Here is a 17,067-nt window from a genome sequence, read left to right as displayed (position 1 = left end):
AATTATGAACTTATGAAGTAGTCTAGCATTTATTAATTTGAATTGCAAAAGACAAAGCTGGAAGATATTTTTCTAGTTTTTTGGGGAATGAAGAGTGATATTTGACCTAATAAAATGAATTATGTCCATTTTAACAAATCTGTTTCCAGATCTTATGTTTGTTCACAATTGTAGCTTTAACCAAATCTGACACTGCAAAGGCTTTGTCGGTTGATATAACATTTTCTTTTTAGATGTCACGCATTGCATTGCCAGAACGAATTTCCCATAAGAAGCAGCAATTCTAAAAGTGTGAGAGACACAAATAAGAGTTCACCCTTCAAATTGCTTTCACAAGACTTTTCAAATTATTACAGAATCAAAATAATTATTATGCTGATGAGAAGTAATAGTTCTGATGACAACAGTTGACATCAATTTATCAACAAAATCTGACTATGGAGCCTCACCTAATAATCATCCATTACTCACATGTCATGGGTTTCACTCAAATAAAATTTCTTATCATTTTACTACCTCAATCTCAAGAATATAATTATCGGATGATAGCAACACTTTCCCTTAAATATTGAATTCATGAATTATATTAAGAAGTGTATTTTAAGTTTAACTCAATCTTATGAGGTTTACAACTACTTATATAATATGAAATATTCTTATCTCTAGTTGATGTGGGAACTCCAAACATACAGCCTCACGTTGAGACCTACCAATTCATGTGTGAGACTATATATTATGAGTAGTTATGGATGATCCGATAGATGCCCGATAACATATGATCTGATAAACTCAACAAACTTTTTCTAAGATAGACTCGAAATGACTTTGATACCATATTAAGAATAAGTGAAAGTGTAACTCAATTTTATAAAATCAGACCTATAAGATGAAGTTTGCAATAAGATGAAGTTTGCAAATATTTTTATCTCTAGTGAATATAAAATCTTTAACATTAATCACTTCACTTTTATCTTTTTAGCAAGTGAATCATATGAGATAGTTCAAATACTTCCTTGATATATAAAACAATGTTCAAAAGTCTTTCATCATCGGTCTTAATTTTGAAATAAGACTTGTATATTTATATATTGATTGGAGAGCTTCTTTTAATACCAGTTAATTTTAAGTTGAAGTCTAAAATGATACGAGATTTTTTACCATTAATTTTGATAAATAGTGAATTTGAATATGGTTGTTTATTTTAACAAATATATGTAAAGTGAGGTGTCGGAAAGTGTATTATGTCTTTATTTGCTGCTTCGTTTCCTTCTTTTCTATTTTGCTTGTTGATTTTTTTGGTTAATGTTGACTTGAGTTTGTGATCCATTGAGTGTAGTTTGGTGGCGTTCGTTGGAAGAAAGGTGGTACTTATAGTAGTGCTTTCGTGATGGTAAGTGTTAAGGTAAGTTTTCATACCTTAAAACACAAATGAAGCGCATGAAATTGGAAAACTTTCCATAATTAATTATATGAAGCACAAGATTATCGATTATATTATACATATAACATAATCGATATAATATAATAATAATAAATAAATAAATAAATAGTAATAATAAAATAAAAATTAAAAACAATTATAATAATAGTATATAAATTAAATATTGTAAAAATAAAAAAATAAAAAATAATGTTACTACATATAATAAATTTATAAAATAATAATAATGTGTTTATAAAATAATAATAAAATTATAATTTAATATGTAATTAAAATTAATTTATAAGATTAAAGATAATTTAGTCAAGAAATTTATGTTATAATCATTTTTATTTCATTTTATGAAAATATTTTTTCTACATTTTTACATGTATAATGTTAGATAATTTTGCATTTATTTTTTAGTCGAGTTCATATATCCTAAAAGAAATAATATTTGTAAGTGAAATAATATTTGTAACTAATAGTTATAATAACTTATCATCATTCATTCTAAATTCATTTTTAATACAATGACAACATAATAATCTTACAAATTTATTAATTAAAAAATTATTTTTTTATTTATAACATCAATAAAATTATTCACAAACTTCTTCTTTATTTTCTTTCATTTTTCACTTTTTTTTATCCATACAATCTCTCTAATCACTCTCTTACCTCTCATTTTTATCATTTTTCCCTTCCTCGAATCCACCTTTGAAAGAAAACACACCCTAAAAAGTAAAACCCTCAACGGTTACCCTATTAACCCTCACACAAATCGATGAATTATTTAGCATATCTTTTAAAAAGATTATTAGGCTTGAAAGCAAGCTTTTGGAGAGTGACTTGAAAAAAAAGGCAAGAAAAATTACACGGAAACTACACTACTATCACTCGTTGGAGATGTTAGATTTCACATCTCTTAAATTGTGGTGCAACTTCTGTTTCTAATAAGACACGTTGAAACAAGTTCATAATGTCATTGGAAAATAGAAGAAAACTTTGTGAAGGGAAAAGTGTGAATGATGTCTGATTTGTTTCTAGTAGGTGATCATTTTATGAAATTTATTCAAACATGCAAACATAGAAAAAAAGTCTCACTTGTTCTTGTCGTCTAATGGCAGCGTGTAAACTAGACATTAAGATGGTCCCTTGATTCATTGCATCATCTTCTTATTTTCATAATGTAATGATGGTTAACACTCCAATTAAAACAGATAAGAAGTTCCACCAGATAAACAAAAGAAAAAAAAAACATAAAAAATGTTTGTTCACGGGTCTCTCAATGGCATTATTATATAAAGTTTGTTAAATGTTGAAAGGAATTTTTCAGAAGGAATGAGTATTGAGATTGGATGATGAAAACAGCCAAGAGAAAAAAAGGTGGGATAGCTTCATGACGAAGCCTAGTTAACAACCCTTTTGGACAGACTTCAAGATTTTAGAAAATTAAAAGCATATTCGATTTTTTTTTTCTTAAAAAGAGTTGTCCACTTTTGGTTTTGCTTGCTCACGTTAGTCGTTAGCTTTTATATACTAGCAATGTTCGAGTTCGATTAAATTAAAACCCAAAATAGAAAAAAGTGTTCATCTTTACAGGTTGGCTGAAGGGAGTTCTTGGCAGTGTTGTGTATTTTAAGCTGTAGGGAGACCATATTATAGTCTTTTTTGTGGCATATCATAAAATTGGAATGAGACGTTTGTTGTCTACTATATTCAAACTAATTCCTTATGATTTAAGAATCTATACAGTTGGTAAGTTGGGATCCAACCTTTATACATGAAATCTGGACTTTATGAAATAAACATATTACTTCCTCATACTTTTTGACAAAACCCATGTGGTCATTTTGATTCTTCAAAACTTTTTTTTACAGCCATCAGATATCTAACTTTTATATCTGAAACATAACTTCCCTTAACAGACTTCATGAATGTGGTCAAAGATTTTCTGCATGACATGATAATAGAGGACTTAATTTAATCTAGTTAAAAAGTCATTTCATGTTTGTACTGTTTGTGTAAAATATATAATTTACCCATCATGTTGAATTAGACAGTAGACATGTGAATGGGGAGAAATTTGATTGCTATGAAAAGAATGGAGATGGAAACTGCACTTTGATGATGTTACAAGGGTCAAACGTCACCTTCATGGAATTCACTTGCTTTGAGGGGCAAAAGAATTATACAATAAAAAGAAAGGGACGACCCATAAAAGTTAGGTACTTGCACAATTGTTACTCCCCATTCCATTATGACCCACCCACACATGTATAGTTGAGTCAGTCTAATTAAGTTTAACAAAGGAATGTTTAAATTGGTATAGCGTAACTGAAGTGAGAGGACCAAGTGTAAGAACACAATTAATTTGTCACAGTGCACCTGCTTCCTCGTACTGTTCTTCAGGGATTCCACTGTCCACCCCCTCATGGGTAGGATGTCTTTTTCATTTTTCACATCACAATGGACTAAGATAGTTACTTTCTTCTGCTACTGAGATGATGCAGGTCCAGATCCGACAATGAAGGATAATGAGGTGAGGTCTATTATGAAACCAATAACTTTGAGGGGACCCGCACGAATGTTAAAGTTAAAACTAACATTTAAGAAACCCCCTTTACCCGGGGCCAAATACCTAGATTCCGACATAATCACTGTACAGAAAACTTTGAAAAAAACACACAAATTTAACCTTGTAAAATTGTATGCTTGTCATATCAGAGTTTTTAAGAGGTTAAACACAACATTAGTTGTCAAAAATCTAACTTGTTGCTAATTAAGATTCCTAAGTATCTAAAATGTCACTATCAATGTGCAGCAATTCAATTATTGCATGAGTTGTGGTGGTCCGGTTGGTGCATGATATGTTATTACAAATTAATCTTATGCCAAAACCGCTGTGAAAATTTCACAGGATTTTCCAAAACTTTCCAAATATGGGTTGAGATCACAGACAAGGTTAAGTGAGTATTTCCAAATAAAGTGTGGGGAGAGGGAGGGAAAACACTTCAACAAACCGCACAAAAAACAAAGCAGCAGGGCCGCATTCACATGTGTTAAAAACCATTTAACATTGACACTTGCATTCCAATGCAAATGAATCTGAGCCTGAGATTTGACATCATTGCAACTTCCTCTAAATCAGTTTATGGACTAATTTGCTATCCAGAAGAGGATACATTGCAATTTCGGGAGATTGGAAACCAGTCACATGCTTCGGAACAAAACAAATGCAACAAGGGTAATTGTTCAAATAGAAACGAACAATAGATTTCCAAAGCACCATGGTAACTGTTCACATTAAAAAATAACCCCAAAACAAGTGTTTTTGTTGCATCTTGTTAGTTGATACATCAGATTGTGCATGTTATATCGCACAGCATCTGATGAACTAAAATATACATTAAAATTACAAAACACAAGGGCTCAATCAATATCTACAGAAGTTAAACTTACCTCCCTAACTTGTTTCTACAGTGAACCATCAAGGCATGGAAAATCCAATAGAATATTTGAAAGCATTATGCATAAAACTGGGCTAACATACATAGTTACAAAGAAAAAAATAGAAACAACTATTAATTGCATATACCCAGCAACATAAATTGAACTCACACAAAATTCTAATACTAAGGATCATGGTCGTGAAGTGCAGCAGAGATTGATGATGATGGAAGAACCAATATAGGTAATTCATTATGTACAAATTCAGTGCATAGAGAAACGTGCTCTGACTTACAGTCCCATATATGTCCTGTCAAGTCCACGTGCTGAACATTACCTAAAGCAAGATAACAAACAGTTAATCAGAAGAAAACATAAGTATTGACTTCAGAGCAAACTTGTGTTATCTAGATTTAAAATGGCTTCACTGTCTGAGACGAAACACATATACTCTTCTAGTAAAAGCCTAGGTTGAACTACGAGTCTTTTAACTGAAGTTAGTAGCTTCTTTTTACCATAATATTACTATACTAGTAGCTAGCGACCACGTAGGCCAAAATGGGAGTTTAGTGGGTAAATTTAAGCAGCATATCAAACTTAATAAGCACAAAGTTACAAACACAGGCAAGGATCAATGGGCCAAGTGGTCACCCAGAAGAACTGACACTAACATACCTTTTGCAAACTTTAATGCAGAGCAGACGATGGCCAGTGATTCTATTGGCATAAGATTACTGGCTGCATTCACTTCAACTAGTTGTGGAGCCTGTGACAAAAGCTTGGACAAAAATTTGGCAGTTTCAATCCCACCACGATTTTTGCTGAACAAATAAGAAAACATGTCACGGGATTGTATGTGCAACATTAAAAGCAATGAAGAACATTACACATAAATCTTTACCTTATATTAATTTTCACCAGTTTAAGCTCTTCTTTTATTAGATTTTTAAGCTCTTGAAAACCATAAGAACCCAAGCCAATCCCTGCAATGTCAAGTACTTCGATTGGGGTACTAAAAAAATTTCCCAATGCTTCGGTTACTTGACTGTGTAAGAAAAGTCAAAATACAAATGGAGGGATGAATTCAGTGATGAAATGAGATTTTAGTGTTGTAGACAAACCTGCCAAGGTAATTGTCAGCAATAGAAAGAGACTTCAATGGCCCTTTGAAAGAAGAAAGGACATGTAGGAGATGATTCACTCCAACGCAGGACAGATCACAGTTTTCTAACTTCAAACAATTTATGGGAGAAAATGTTTCAGATGCTCCAACAAAATAGGGAATTAAATTCCTGTAAGATGATACACAATTAGAGACTATATTCTAATTTCATAACTTCAAACTATAACTAGAAATAGAAATTCAATTGACCTGATTCCTTCATCTTCAATTGAATTGTCACTTATATCCAGCTCCTCCAAGTTAGGCAAATGTTCAAGAGCATACCTAAGATTTTCTGCATCATCTTTTCCTAAATTGTTTTCCCTACAACACTATAAATGGATTAAAAATCTGTCTCTTCGTCACATACTGATAGCCATGAAAATATAAATGCAAAAAGCTTATAGAGAAACCACTTCATTAATTTTCAGTACACATTCTATTATTCATAGCCAATAAAAGATGATTATTATAGTTCTAACATTACACAAAAAAATACAACTATATTATTTAGTACGGTGTTACCTTAGATTGAGTACTCGCAACATTTTCAACAACTTTCCACTTCCAAAGCACAGATGTGAATCACTCAAGAATCTCCTGTTAAAGTCAGAAAGCCATCCAGCTATCTTAAAGCATGTGCACCGAACTTTTTGTCAGCCAACAGTAACAACGAAAAAATATAGAATGTATATGCTGATGAAATACTTACTTTATTATCAGAAAGGTCAAGGACAGATAGGCCAGAGGAAAGATCGAGAAGAGTCACTAAAAGATCTTTGGCAAAAGTTCGTCCATGGTGGTTGTCAGATAATTTTAATGAGCACAAGGACCTAGTAACAGCATTAGCATGAGTGTAACATGAATGAAGACAAATATTCAACAAACAGAAAATCTACTATCCAGATAGATGTCCAAGTGAAATACAGCAAACGGTATAAAAAACATTATGCAAACAGTTGAAAATGTTTAAAATAGTACTTTTGAAGAGATTAATAAACTTAGTGTGTGTTGGAGTGGTGTTCAGAAAATCAATTACGTTTCCATGTCATAGTGAAGCAACTCTCCTTCACACCCTTTTTTCATGTTTTCCCCACAATTACGGCCCCTTACACTACACTTCATATACAAACATATGCTTAGAATTCTAAAATTGCTCAAGTTAATTGCACTCTACAAGACTTGTATTTAATTCTTCAATGTGTATTGTTAGATATAATTAGATATTATTATATATTATGAGATATTATATATATTGTTACATATTTCATATTTATGTAATGGGCTTAACTCATATTTCTTTTTCTATATAAACATAACCCTATGTGTTCAATATATATAAGGGATTTACCCTATTCTTTCTTTTCCTTTAATATGGTATCTAGAGTATAGGGTTAGGGTTTAATTTTTATTGGTAAACCCACTGTTCACTGAAATTTTCCAGCCACTGCCCCACCGCCTCGCCGGATCCGCTACCGCCTCGCCGCAGAATCTCCGTCGGAACAGCCATCGGAGACTCTGTCGGGGACGCTACCGAAATCCCCACCAGAGATGCTGTCGGAGCCTTCATCTTTGCTGTTGCCGCCAATTGACCGGTGACTGGATTTGTCCTTATCCTCTATGGCTTCTTCCGCTTCCGCTGCCACTATGGCTTCCTCCACTGCCACAGTGGCTTCTTCCGCTGCCATTATGCCAGATTCGTCTATTTATACTAATTATGTCAATGTTCATCTCTCCATTGACAAATTGGATGAAACCAATTATGACACTTGGGCCTCAGATATTAAATTATGGCTTAAGAGTCAAGGTTATGTTGATCATGTTACCCGTCCTAACGTTGTTGAAAATGAGGTTTCTCGTTGGTTGAAAATTAATGCTCAATTATGCATTGTTATCAAATCTACCATTCACTCAAATTAGGCATTGGCTTCTTGTTGTTGAGTTTCTCCTTTTGAAATCACAACTTTCTGTCCACGCTCATTTCTTTTGCTACACTTTGCATTAGGCCTCCTCCCACATTTGAATGGTGGGTGACTCATTTTTCCACAATGTTGACAAGGTTGGTAATTTTTCCGATAACCCTTACCCTTACTTTTGTTGTTTGCGGCACTTCCCACTTCATTATGTTGGGCATGTAAAGCTCCTTCAACCACATAATCTTGCCTCATATGCCTACATTGCTCCTGAGCTTGAAAAACATGTAGTACTTCTTTTGCCAAAGTGATCTTGGACCGATCCTTTGTATTTTCCAAGGTGGTTATTGATGTTTCATACCTCTCTGGCACATTGAACAAATCTTTTTTGACAACTTTGGAATCATTGAATGTAGTGCCCAACAATCTAACCTTGTCATCAATGATCGGTAATTTGTCAGAGTAACCCTTGATCTTTTCAGATTCGTTCAGTTTTTAAGCTTAAATTCGCAAATCAAGTTCAGAACTTGCATGCCTTGAATCTGCTCATCCCTAGCATACTCTTCCTTCAAATAGTCCTGCCTTCTTTGGTGGTTTGAGAATCATAATTTGAGTAAAGATGGTTTGTGAAACACCAACAAATAAACTTGATCTCACATTTGATTTCTTTGTTTTTCTTTCCTTGTGATGTTTAATTTAGGCAAGACTGGGATTGTCAATCAATGTAGGTATTAGAAAATCTTCTTCCACAAGTTCCCATAAATCCAAAGCCTCCAAGTAGGACTCCATCTTCATTGCCCAAAGTTCATAGCTCTCTCCATCAAAGATGGGAGGAGTAAAATGTGAAAAGTCTATTTCAGCTTCCATTTTCCTTATATAGGTCCCTTAAGAAGATAGCTCTGATACCAATTTGTTGGTTTTAGGAAAAATAGAGAGGTTATAGCACGCATAAGAATATATGAATGAGGAGAGTACATTTATTATTCATCAACAACACTACATGTACAATATTTCTATAGAAACAAAAAAAGTAACGTTACCAAGATTTTAGCTATCTTGTATAACCGACGCTTTGCTGCTTAAGTGTAGCAATCACTTATTTGACTAAAGTAAAAAATTAAAAACAGAAGCATTAAAAAGTAAAACAGAAAAGGCAACATAATGCAACAGGCCAAAAGCAAATAATTAACACTTATCACAAGATGAATGATTCCCAAGAAGTTAGTCAATTTCTTCAATAACCCTGAAATTGACATGACAATCATATTGTCTTGTAATACTACATTCAGGTGGAAGCTATTTTAAAGATTTCCTTATCTAACCCTAAATGGTAGAGAAAGGGGAAAAATGAAGAAACAACTAGACACAGAATTCCTTGAGAAATACATGTATCAACAGTTGTTTAGTTATGTAGATTGTGAAAAGTGAGAGAAAAAAATAGAGGTATATGATTCAAATGTAATTGGATACACTACAATGTGAGCAACTCTCTTATTTATATGACTAGGTTAAGTATATACAAACATATGGGCCAAGCCTGGATATATACTAGAATCCTTTATTCTTACTTAGCAAAACCTCCTAAAAAGTTACCTTAAAATCAAATTAAGTCTTTGAAGTATTTATGAATACTCAGGGAATACGTCAAACATCAATAAAACTACAAAGTGTGAATAAAGTTGCTAATAATAAAAAAGTGAATTTACACTCGTGTACCTTCCATAAGACAAAAATGACACAAGTCCACTAGGTAGAGAAACTGTGCATGGTTCGAGAAAACATGACGAAATGATTGACAAATGTTGGATCCCATGTTTTTGTACACCTTCTATGACTAAAGAAGCAAATATTGCATTAATAAAGTCTGCGGAGAATGTGCAGTGAACAAATTCCAGAGATGTTAACGTTCTTGAATGTTGCGCAAGAAGTTTGCATAATCCATCAATCTGTGAAACCATTGATAAGGTCACAAAGATGCATTTTACACTTGGACAAAGTATTGATATAATCAATTATATTTGCAAAGTAAGATATATTTTAACACCAGATCTAGAAGGTGCTTCACCAAGTAGGAAACTTGAACATTCTCCTCTTTGAGCGAAAGGTGTTGAATTTGAATTTATAAATCATCATCAGGCCCCATTGAGAGAGAGAGAGAGAGAGAGAGAGAGAAAGATATGTCTTTCTACTTTTAATAGTAACCATCAATATCAACTATTCACAAAAGGGCCATGGTATCTCACCTTTACTTCAATCATCATATAATATATATGACAACCCAATTAATTCAAGTAACTTGAACATACGTAATTTGACCAATGAATAATTTTATAATAGGAGAGAATTTAAAATATAATTATTTTATTATTTTGGAGAAAATATTATCTCTCCTTCTATGCAAGATCTTGTAAATAAGAGATATTATGTTAAGATCTTTGTTGAGATTTACTTCTAAAAATGCTCTAAGAACATCTTGCTTTAGCTCAGTGTAGCACTATCACAGGAATAGCAAAACTTGAAAAAATACAATTAGTTAAAGATTTGGATAGATATAACATGTACAGACAAGTACAAAAATATAAATTCTTTAATACAGATTATATAGCTCTATAGGAAGAGGGAAGCCTACTTGTTCCTTGGATCTGATACATCTTAGTACCAGACTTTGCAGCTTACATTCTCTCAACAAAACCTACAAGTCAGAGTATAAGACAAACACTGTTTTATTAACAGATCCTAAACTAAAAAATTGTCAATTATAAGAGTTCCCAATGTAAACTACACAAAGTTATGAATTTTATAATATAAAGAGTAGCTGGTGCATGCACTATCAATGTAAAGGTTTTTTTTATTGTCATCCATTCATGAACAATAAGGTCATTACAATAACTACCTTTAAAGTCATTAAAGTGGTAATTCTAATTGATTGATGATGTTAATTTTTTAAATTGACAATAATAACGGTTAGCATTTGTTGTAAGCTTGTAAAAGCTAAATATGTGTTGACCTTATGAAAATATAATGACCATAACTCCAAAAAGATAAAAGCCATATGAACTCCGTAATATTCTATAAAATACAACTTACACTAGCTTCTGCAGTACATAGAACATTTTGAAGCCTCAAACAACTGCATTAAGAGATTAAGTGATATAAGATGCAGAATAATTGGCCAAGATAAAATGCAGAAATATAACATAGTTACTACCATGGCTATAATCATATATTGTTACTACAGACAAAAGACAGCATTAAACTTTGAACTAATGATGAAAACAGTGTTGTAAGTGGTTCATCTGGTCATCTAGGCAGGGTGAAAAACAGCCCACTGCCTCAGACAGACTGAGGAGAACCAGTTTGATGTGTCCCTAATGGGACCAAACCAGATCCTGCCATTTCAGATAGCTTGTCAATTTACTCTTGTTTAAAATACTCAATAGCCAATGGTACGTAATATAAAGGAGCATTCTGGTATGCTAATACCATCTGAACTTTATACTACCTATCAATCAAAGAAAAAGCCCTAAAAAAGGATCTTAATTTATATTTTGTGTAAGCCACAGTCCAGAATTCAAAGCTCCCTTTACCCTCTAATTTCCATGATCTTTATTCATAGCCCTGTTGTGGACTGAAACTATTGACTTTCCCCCTTTGCTCTAGTTAGATGTAAAATCATTCATGATCCTCATTGAATATATTGTGCTTTTAGGAGAGTTAATCTGTGACAGTATTAAAGTTTGAGGAAGTTGATCATCATTGCCCAAAGGCAGGGTGGAATTTGGTATCCCAAAGGAATCATGTGTGAGTGGGTGTTAGATTAAAATCATTCGCGAGCCTTCACCTATGAATTAATGTTTTGGGAGAGTTGGTCTACAACATCTCCCTTTATTCTTTAATATTTGCCTTTGAAACTTGTTTGGCCTCTTGACTTGCATTCGGTTGGATTTGGGTGTGCATTTTCATTGTTACTCTTAAGATAGTAGACTTTAAGTCTAACTCATCCTCACAAAACCAACTTGTAAGGTGAGGTTTTCATCAACTTATATACTATAATCTGACATTATCGCTAGTCGATGAGAACTCTTCAACACACTCCTTCATGCCGAGTATTGAACATCTAAAGCGTGTGACTAGGGGCAACCCGATAGCATGTGACTAGAAGGAATCCAATAGCATGTGACACAAGACCCAACAACTTTACTATGATAATTTTTGAATGACTCTAAATGATACGACCTTAAATAAATGGACTTTAAGTCTAACTGATTCTCACAAAACTGGTTTGTAAGGTGAGCACACCCACTTATATACTATAATTTGGCCTTATTTCTAGTTGATGTGGGCTCTTCAACACACTCCCTCACGCTAAGAACTAAACATCTTCAACATGTGACTAGGGAAAACCCGATAGTAGGTGACACGAGACCCAACAAACTTGGTTGGAATAGACTATGATGAATGACTCTGATACCATCTTAAGAAAGTAGACTTTAAGCCTAATTCATCCTCACAAAACTAACTTGTATGATGAGGTTTGCACCCACTAATATACTATAATTAATTTGACTTTATCTCTGGTTAATATGAGCTCTTCAATAGTTATATTTTTATATTAAGCTTTTAAAGAATTTTTTTGACTTAATTTGCATTTAAATCATAAGTGAGTTATCAATAGGCATTATGAGTGATTTTAGATTTTTTAATGTGCACATATACACATCACTCCAATGATATGACCAAACTACAATGCTTCACCTCATTAAAGTGATGGATGTAGTTTGGGGGTTATCCGTCATATCTTACTTATCACCGGGCAACAACACTGATTGAAAACTCAACTTAGCTAGTGAGATGAATCTGAAACAGATAAGTAAAGAAAGATGGAACTAACTATTCAACACTTAAACTTTTCCATCAGAAAAGTATTTCACTATATCAAAGAACAGAAAAATGAAATCCATGGCTCTTCCCTTTATTATTTAAAGGCAACCCTAACCAATCATTTGCATATAAAATATGACACTATAAAATTTATATCTAACCTCGCATGGCTACCAAATTGTAGGCAATGGTAAGACAATTTTGAATGGTCACATGTTGAATGGCTTGTATCCCCCACAAAACCAATATGTTTTAGTGTACTGTCTGAAAAAAGAGGGCCAAAGTAAAGAAAATCCAGTAAGTTATCAATAACAAACTAAAAGGATAGAAAGGGAGAATGAAGTGGGTTGTGCAGCTTGATAATAAGATTATTTACTCACAAAGTTGAGGACACCTTAAACATACAGACACTGTAATGGTACTGATGAAAAGCAAATACTTAGTTTCTCCCAAAATGCAGGAGATGTATTAGAAATTATTTAAACAATTAACGGTTGATGCAAAAAAGGATGATCAAGCAATTCAAGAAACTTCCAATCATTCATATTACTCAATCATTCTTTGTCATCAGTCAACAACATCCCGGACCACATTCAATACGTCAAAGTCACAGAGATTATCTATATGCCTAAAAGTTAACAAAACACTAACATATCATTCTCATGTCACAGACTCACAATCACATCTCTTCTTCGTGGATAACAAGAATAGAAACTGTATCATAGGAGTAGCAAACTTAAATTATTCCATAACAACTTTCAAAAGCGAAAATACTTCAGCCTAAGCTGGAAGTGGAAGGCAAATTCAGACGTAAATTTTCAATAACGCAAATAAAAATCCATAATCAAAGTACCTGAAATCTGTATGTCACCAATAGACCCACTAAACGATGGGATTAGTGCTACCTCCGCCGCTTCATCTAAGCAACTGTTATTTCAAGTTGATTAAGTTTAGAACGAAACCCACATTAACCAATAAACACAATTAAACACGGGACCTATTTAAGTAAACTTCAAACACTTCTAGAAAATGAAAATAAAGAAAATAAAGTAGCATAAATGTCTCCATAAACTAAAACTAGCTCATATTCAAGTAAAAAAATTGTTTTTGAAGAAACTAATATGAAATAACTTTTACAAATTAACACATGCTTGATTTAAATTTAACTTGTAGAAAAACACATTTCATTTTTTCTTCCTCGTTTTCTTTTTCTAGAGATGTTCATCTAAACATACGCATTGCATAAAACTTAATTTATACATGGCTTATAACATACTCTTGCAAATGAATTTCCCAGTAGAGTTGCTGCCAATCCGTTGGCTGAATCAGCTGAACACGCTGAGGCCAGCGTAGGCGAAATAATATCTGCCAAGCTGAATTCAGATTCCAATCCCTGAAACGAAACAACATTCTCCATCACCAATAAACATAACCCAATTTACTTACAGAACGAAGTTTATCCTACGAACCCCGCGCGTTTCCTCTTGTTGGTTGAGTGATCGCGAGAAAAGCCTTCCTCGTCGAAGGGCCTGTTCCGGCAACAACAGAAAATGGAAAACGGTTAGAAGGGAGAGAGGAGAAGGTTTGAAGGTGGAATGATAGAGTGAGGGAAGGTACAGGTGGTGGTGGAATATGCGGAGTGCGAAAGGGGGCAAACGCGTGATTAAGGTGTTGAGCAAGTGAGAAGGAAGGAGGTAGATAGAAGGAAGAAGAAGATCGTCGAATGGACGGAGAAGTTGTTGCGTCAGAGCGTCCATGCAGAGACTAATCAGAGACGGAGTCTCCCCCATTCTGCTCTCACTGCCCAACAACGATTCTACTTCACCTCTGCACCAAGTTCACTAATTGAAAAAGGCATTAGAAAGGGGACATTTTGAATTTGTAAATTTGTATTGGTTGGATTCGTTTAATATGTCAATTTTGTGGGTTAGATAAAATGGGAATGGAACGTCTAAACTTCTTTATTTTTAACATTTTTAAAATAGATTTTATGTTTTTTAAATTAAAATTTGTGATGGTGAATATTTTATATATGATTTTATTTATATTAATTTTTTTATATTTTTAATTTATTAAAGTATTGTTGATATTTACTTTATTTTGTTAGGTATTAATTTTTTTTTATTACAATATTAAAGTTTGATTCAATTTTTTTTTATTGTGAAAAAAGCGATGTCAATTATTACAACTAAGTAAATAAATCCAAAACAAAAAAATTGTAAAAACATAAAAAAATGATTTTTTTTAAAAAGTGGGGGGTCAACCCGTCAATTCACCAACTCATCCTATGATGGGACAAATTACTAATTTCAGCCTGTATAACCTTGACAGGCTAGTTCAGCCCGCCCTACTTTAAGCATATCAATGGTGGGTCGGGCAAAAACGAATCGGACTAACCCATTTTGTCACCCCTATTACTATGTCATTAGTTGTATTAATGTTTGTTTGTGAACATTGTGAAGGTAGTGGCATACTTGGTTGTACTTGGTGTTGGGGGGTGTATTGGTTGTTGGATTTTGGTAAGCCTCTTGTTGTAGTTTTCTTTTATTTAAGATTTTCACTTTCAGTTCCAAATTTTATAATCCATAGACCTTCTAGATTACATAATCTGCAATTGTTAAACTAAATATTTTTCGAGTTTTTGATTGGTCAAACTAGAAGTGAACATATCATTCTTGATTGCACAATCTGAAATATAAATTATAAATTATGACTTACAAATTGTATCTTTTGGAATATAATTTATTTTAAGATTTTTTTGAATTGTGTATTGCACATAATCTTAAGTATCACATTGATTTATACTCACTCTTCCGATTACTTTGGTGGTGACTGTTGAATATAAAAATGGAATTCATTTTTGAGCAAAATATCTAGTGAAGTGAATAAGTTGTTTGACATGGATGAGTATAATATTATGAAGTTTTATGACAACAAAAGATAAATTGGTTGGAGGAGACTATGTTCACCCTTTTACAAAAGATGAGCTAAGTAGAATTTTATATTATTTGTGTAACTTTTTTGACATAAGACATATACTTGTGTTGTAATGTATTTGTATAGGTATTTGATACGCAAGATTACTTGTTTGAGTTATGTATAGGGTATTCTTTTTCGACTTGGTTTTGTAATCATCATTTTAAGGTATGACAAAACAAATGGACAATAAAGAAGAAAAACATATGTATTGTTAGGTTGTAAAATGGGTGATAAGTATAGGAAATACAAAAAAGATTTGGATATCACTACAACTAATACAATAAAATGCGATTGTCATCTTAAATTGCGAGATCCCAAATTTACTTAACTTTTAACCATGTAAAACCAAATTTCCTTATCCTAACACAAAAATATGGGTACTTGTAAATAAAATAATACCACATGACCGAATATCATAATTAAGTAAATTTTTTATTCTTACTTCACCATCTCATAGTGCTAAGAGAACATGATCAACAAAACTAACTAGTACAAAAGTATAATAAGTCCTTTAAGAAATTCATCTTGCAAATCATATCTTATTGCATGTGCACCCATAATATCATTATCACTACCATGAAAAACTTATTCACGATCTTTTCTACAAAACGATATCATAGGTCTCTATTTATCATCGCCTTGAGACACACCACTTCTTGTTGTATAATTATATATGCATATTAAAATATTTCATATATTAATAATAACAATTTAATAAAAAAATAAAAAAGAAACATTCTCGCAAAGTCTCGAATGACTTTTTCAAGAATATAATGGATTATGCAATTTTAAATGCATTTTATATTTTCCAAAGACATAATACATTTTAGTTTGTACAATTATGAACCCAAAAATACATTTTAAATTTCATAATTTGAAATATATTTTTAAATAACATAATATATTTTAGTTTGTACCAGAAAAACATTCTAAACTATACAATCCATAAATTTTAAATTTATATATATATATATAAAATACTGGAAAAAAAAAATTATAGACTGAACAATCCAAAAACTTTTCAAAATAGTGAATCCAAAATAAAAGTATACAACAACAAATGAATTTTTTTTCAAAGCCGAACCTCTCCGAGGATAGGCACATTCTCCCTGCACCCAACACATTCTAACTGACACCCAATCACTTAATAGTAAAAGGCGAATATATTCTTAATGAAATTCTGAAAACTATAATTGTGATATGCACCCAATCACTTGCACCAACCCTATTAATTGTGATATGCACCCAATCACTTGCAC

At 32.6% G+C, this 17,067-nt stretch overlaps 1 protein-coding gene across 1 annotated transcript; it reads right to left on the bottom strand.

The window, feature by feature from the left end:
• Positions 1 to 4,700: 4,700 nt before the first annotated feature.
• On the bottom strand, positions 4,701 to 14,737 carry LOC137814359 (uncharacterized). The gene is made up of 15 exons (XM_068617056.1): positions 14,447 to 14,737; positions 14,299 to 14,358; positions 14,106 to 14,222; positions 13,683 to 13,756; positions 12,991 to 13,093; positions 11,036 to 11,078; positions 10,578 to 10,640; positions 9,665 to 9,894; positions 6,748 to 6,868; positions 6,561 to 6,664; positions 6,246 to 6,359; positions 5,995 to 6,165; positions 5,775 to 5,918; positions 5,549 to 5,694; positions 4,701 to 5,210 (listed from the first exon to the last, which is right to left on the bottom strand). The coding sequence occupies exons 1-15, from the start codon at positions 14,617 to 14,619 to the stop codon at positions 5,059 to 5,061; spliced, it is 1,815 nt and encodes a 604-aa protein (XP_068473157.1). The 5' UTR covers positions 14,620 to 14,737; the 3' UTR covers positions 4,701 to 5,058.
• Positions 14,738 to 17,067: the final 2,330 nt, after the last annotated feature.

Source organism: Phaseolus vulgaris, chromosome 1 (genome assembly GCF_000499845.2).
Source record: "Phaseolus vulgaris cultivar G19833 chromosome 1, P. vulgaris v2.0, whole genome shotgun sequence".
Classification (NCBI taxonomy): domain Eukaryota; kingdom Viridiplantae; phylum Streptophyta; class Magnoliopsida; order Fabales; family Fabaceae; genus Phaseolus; species Phaseolus vulgaris.
Note: the sequence above shows the minus strand (reverse complement) of the source record. Positions and strands in the feature narration are given on the sequence as shown.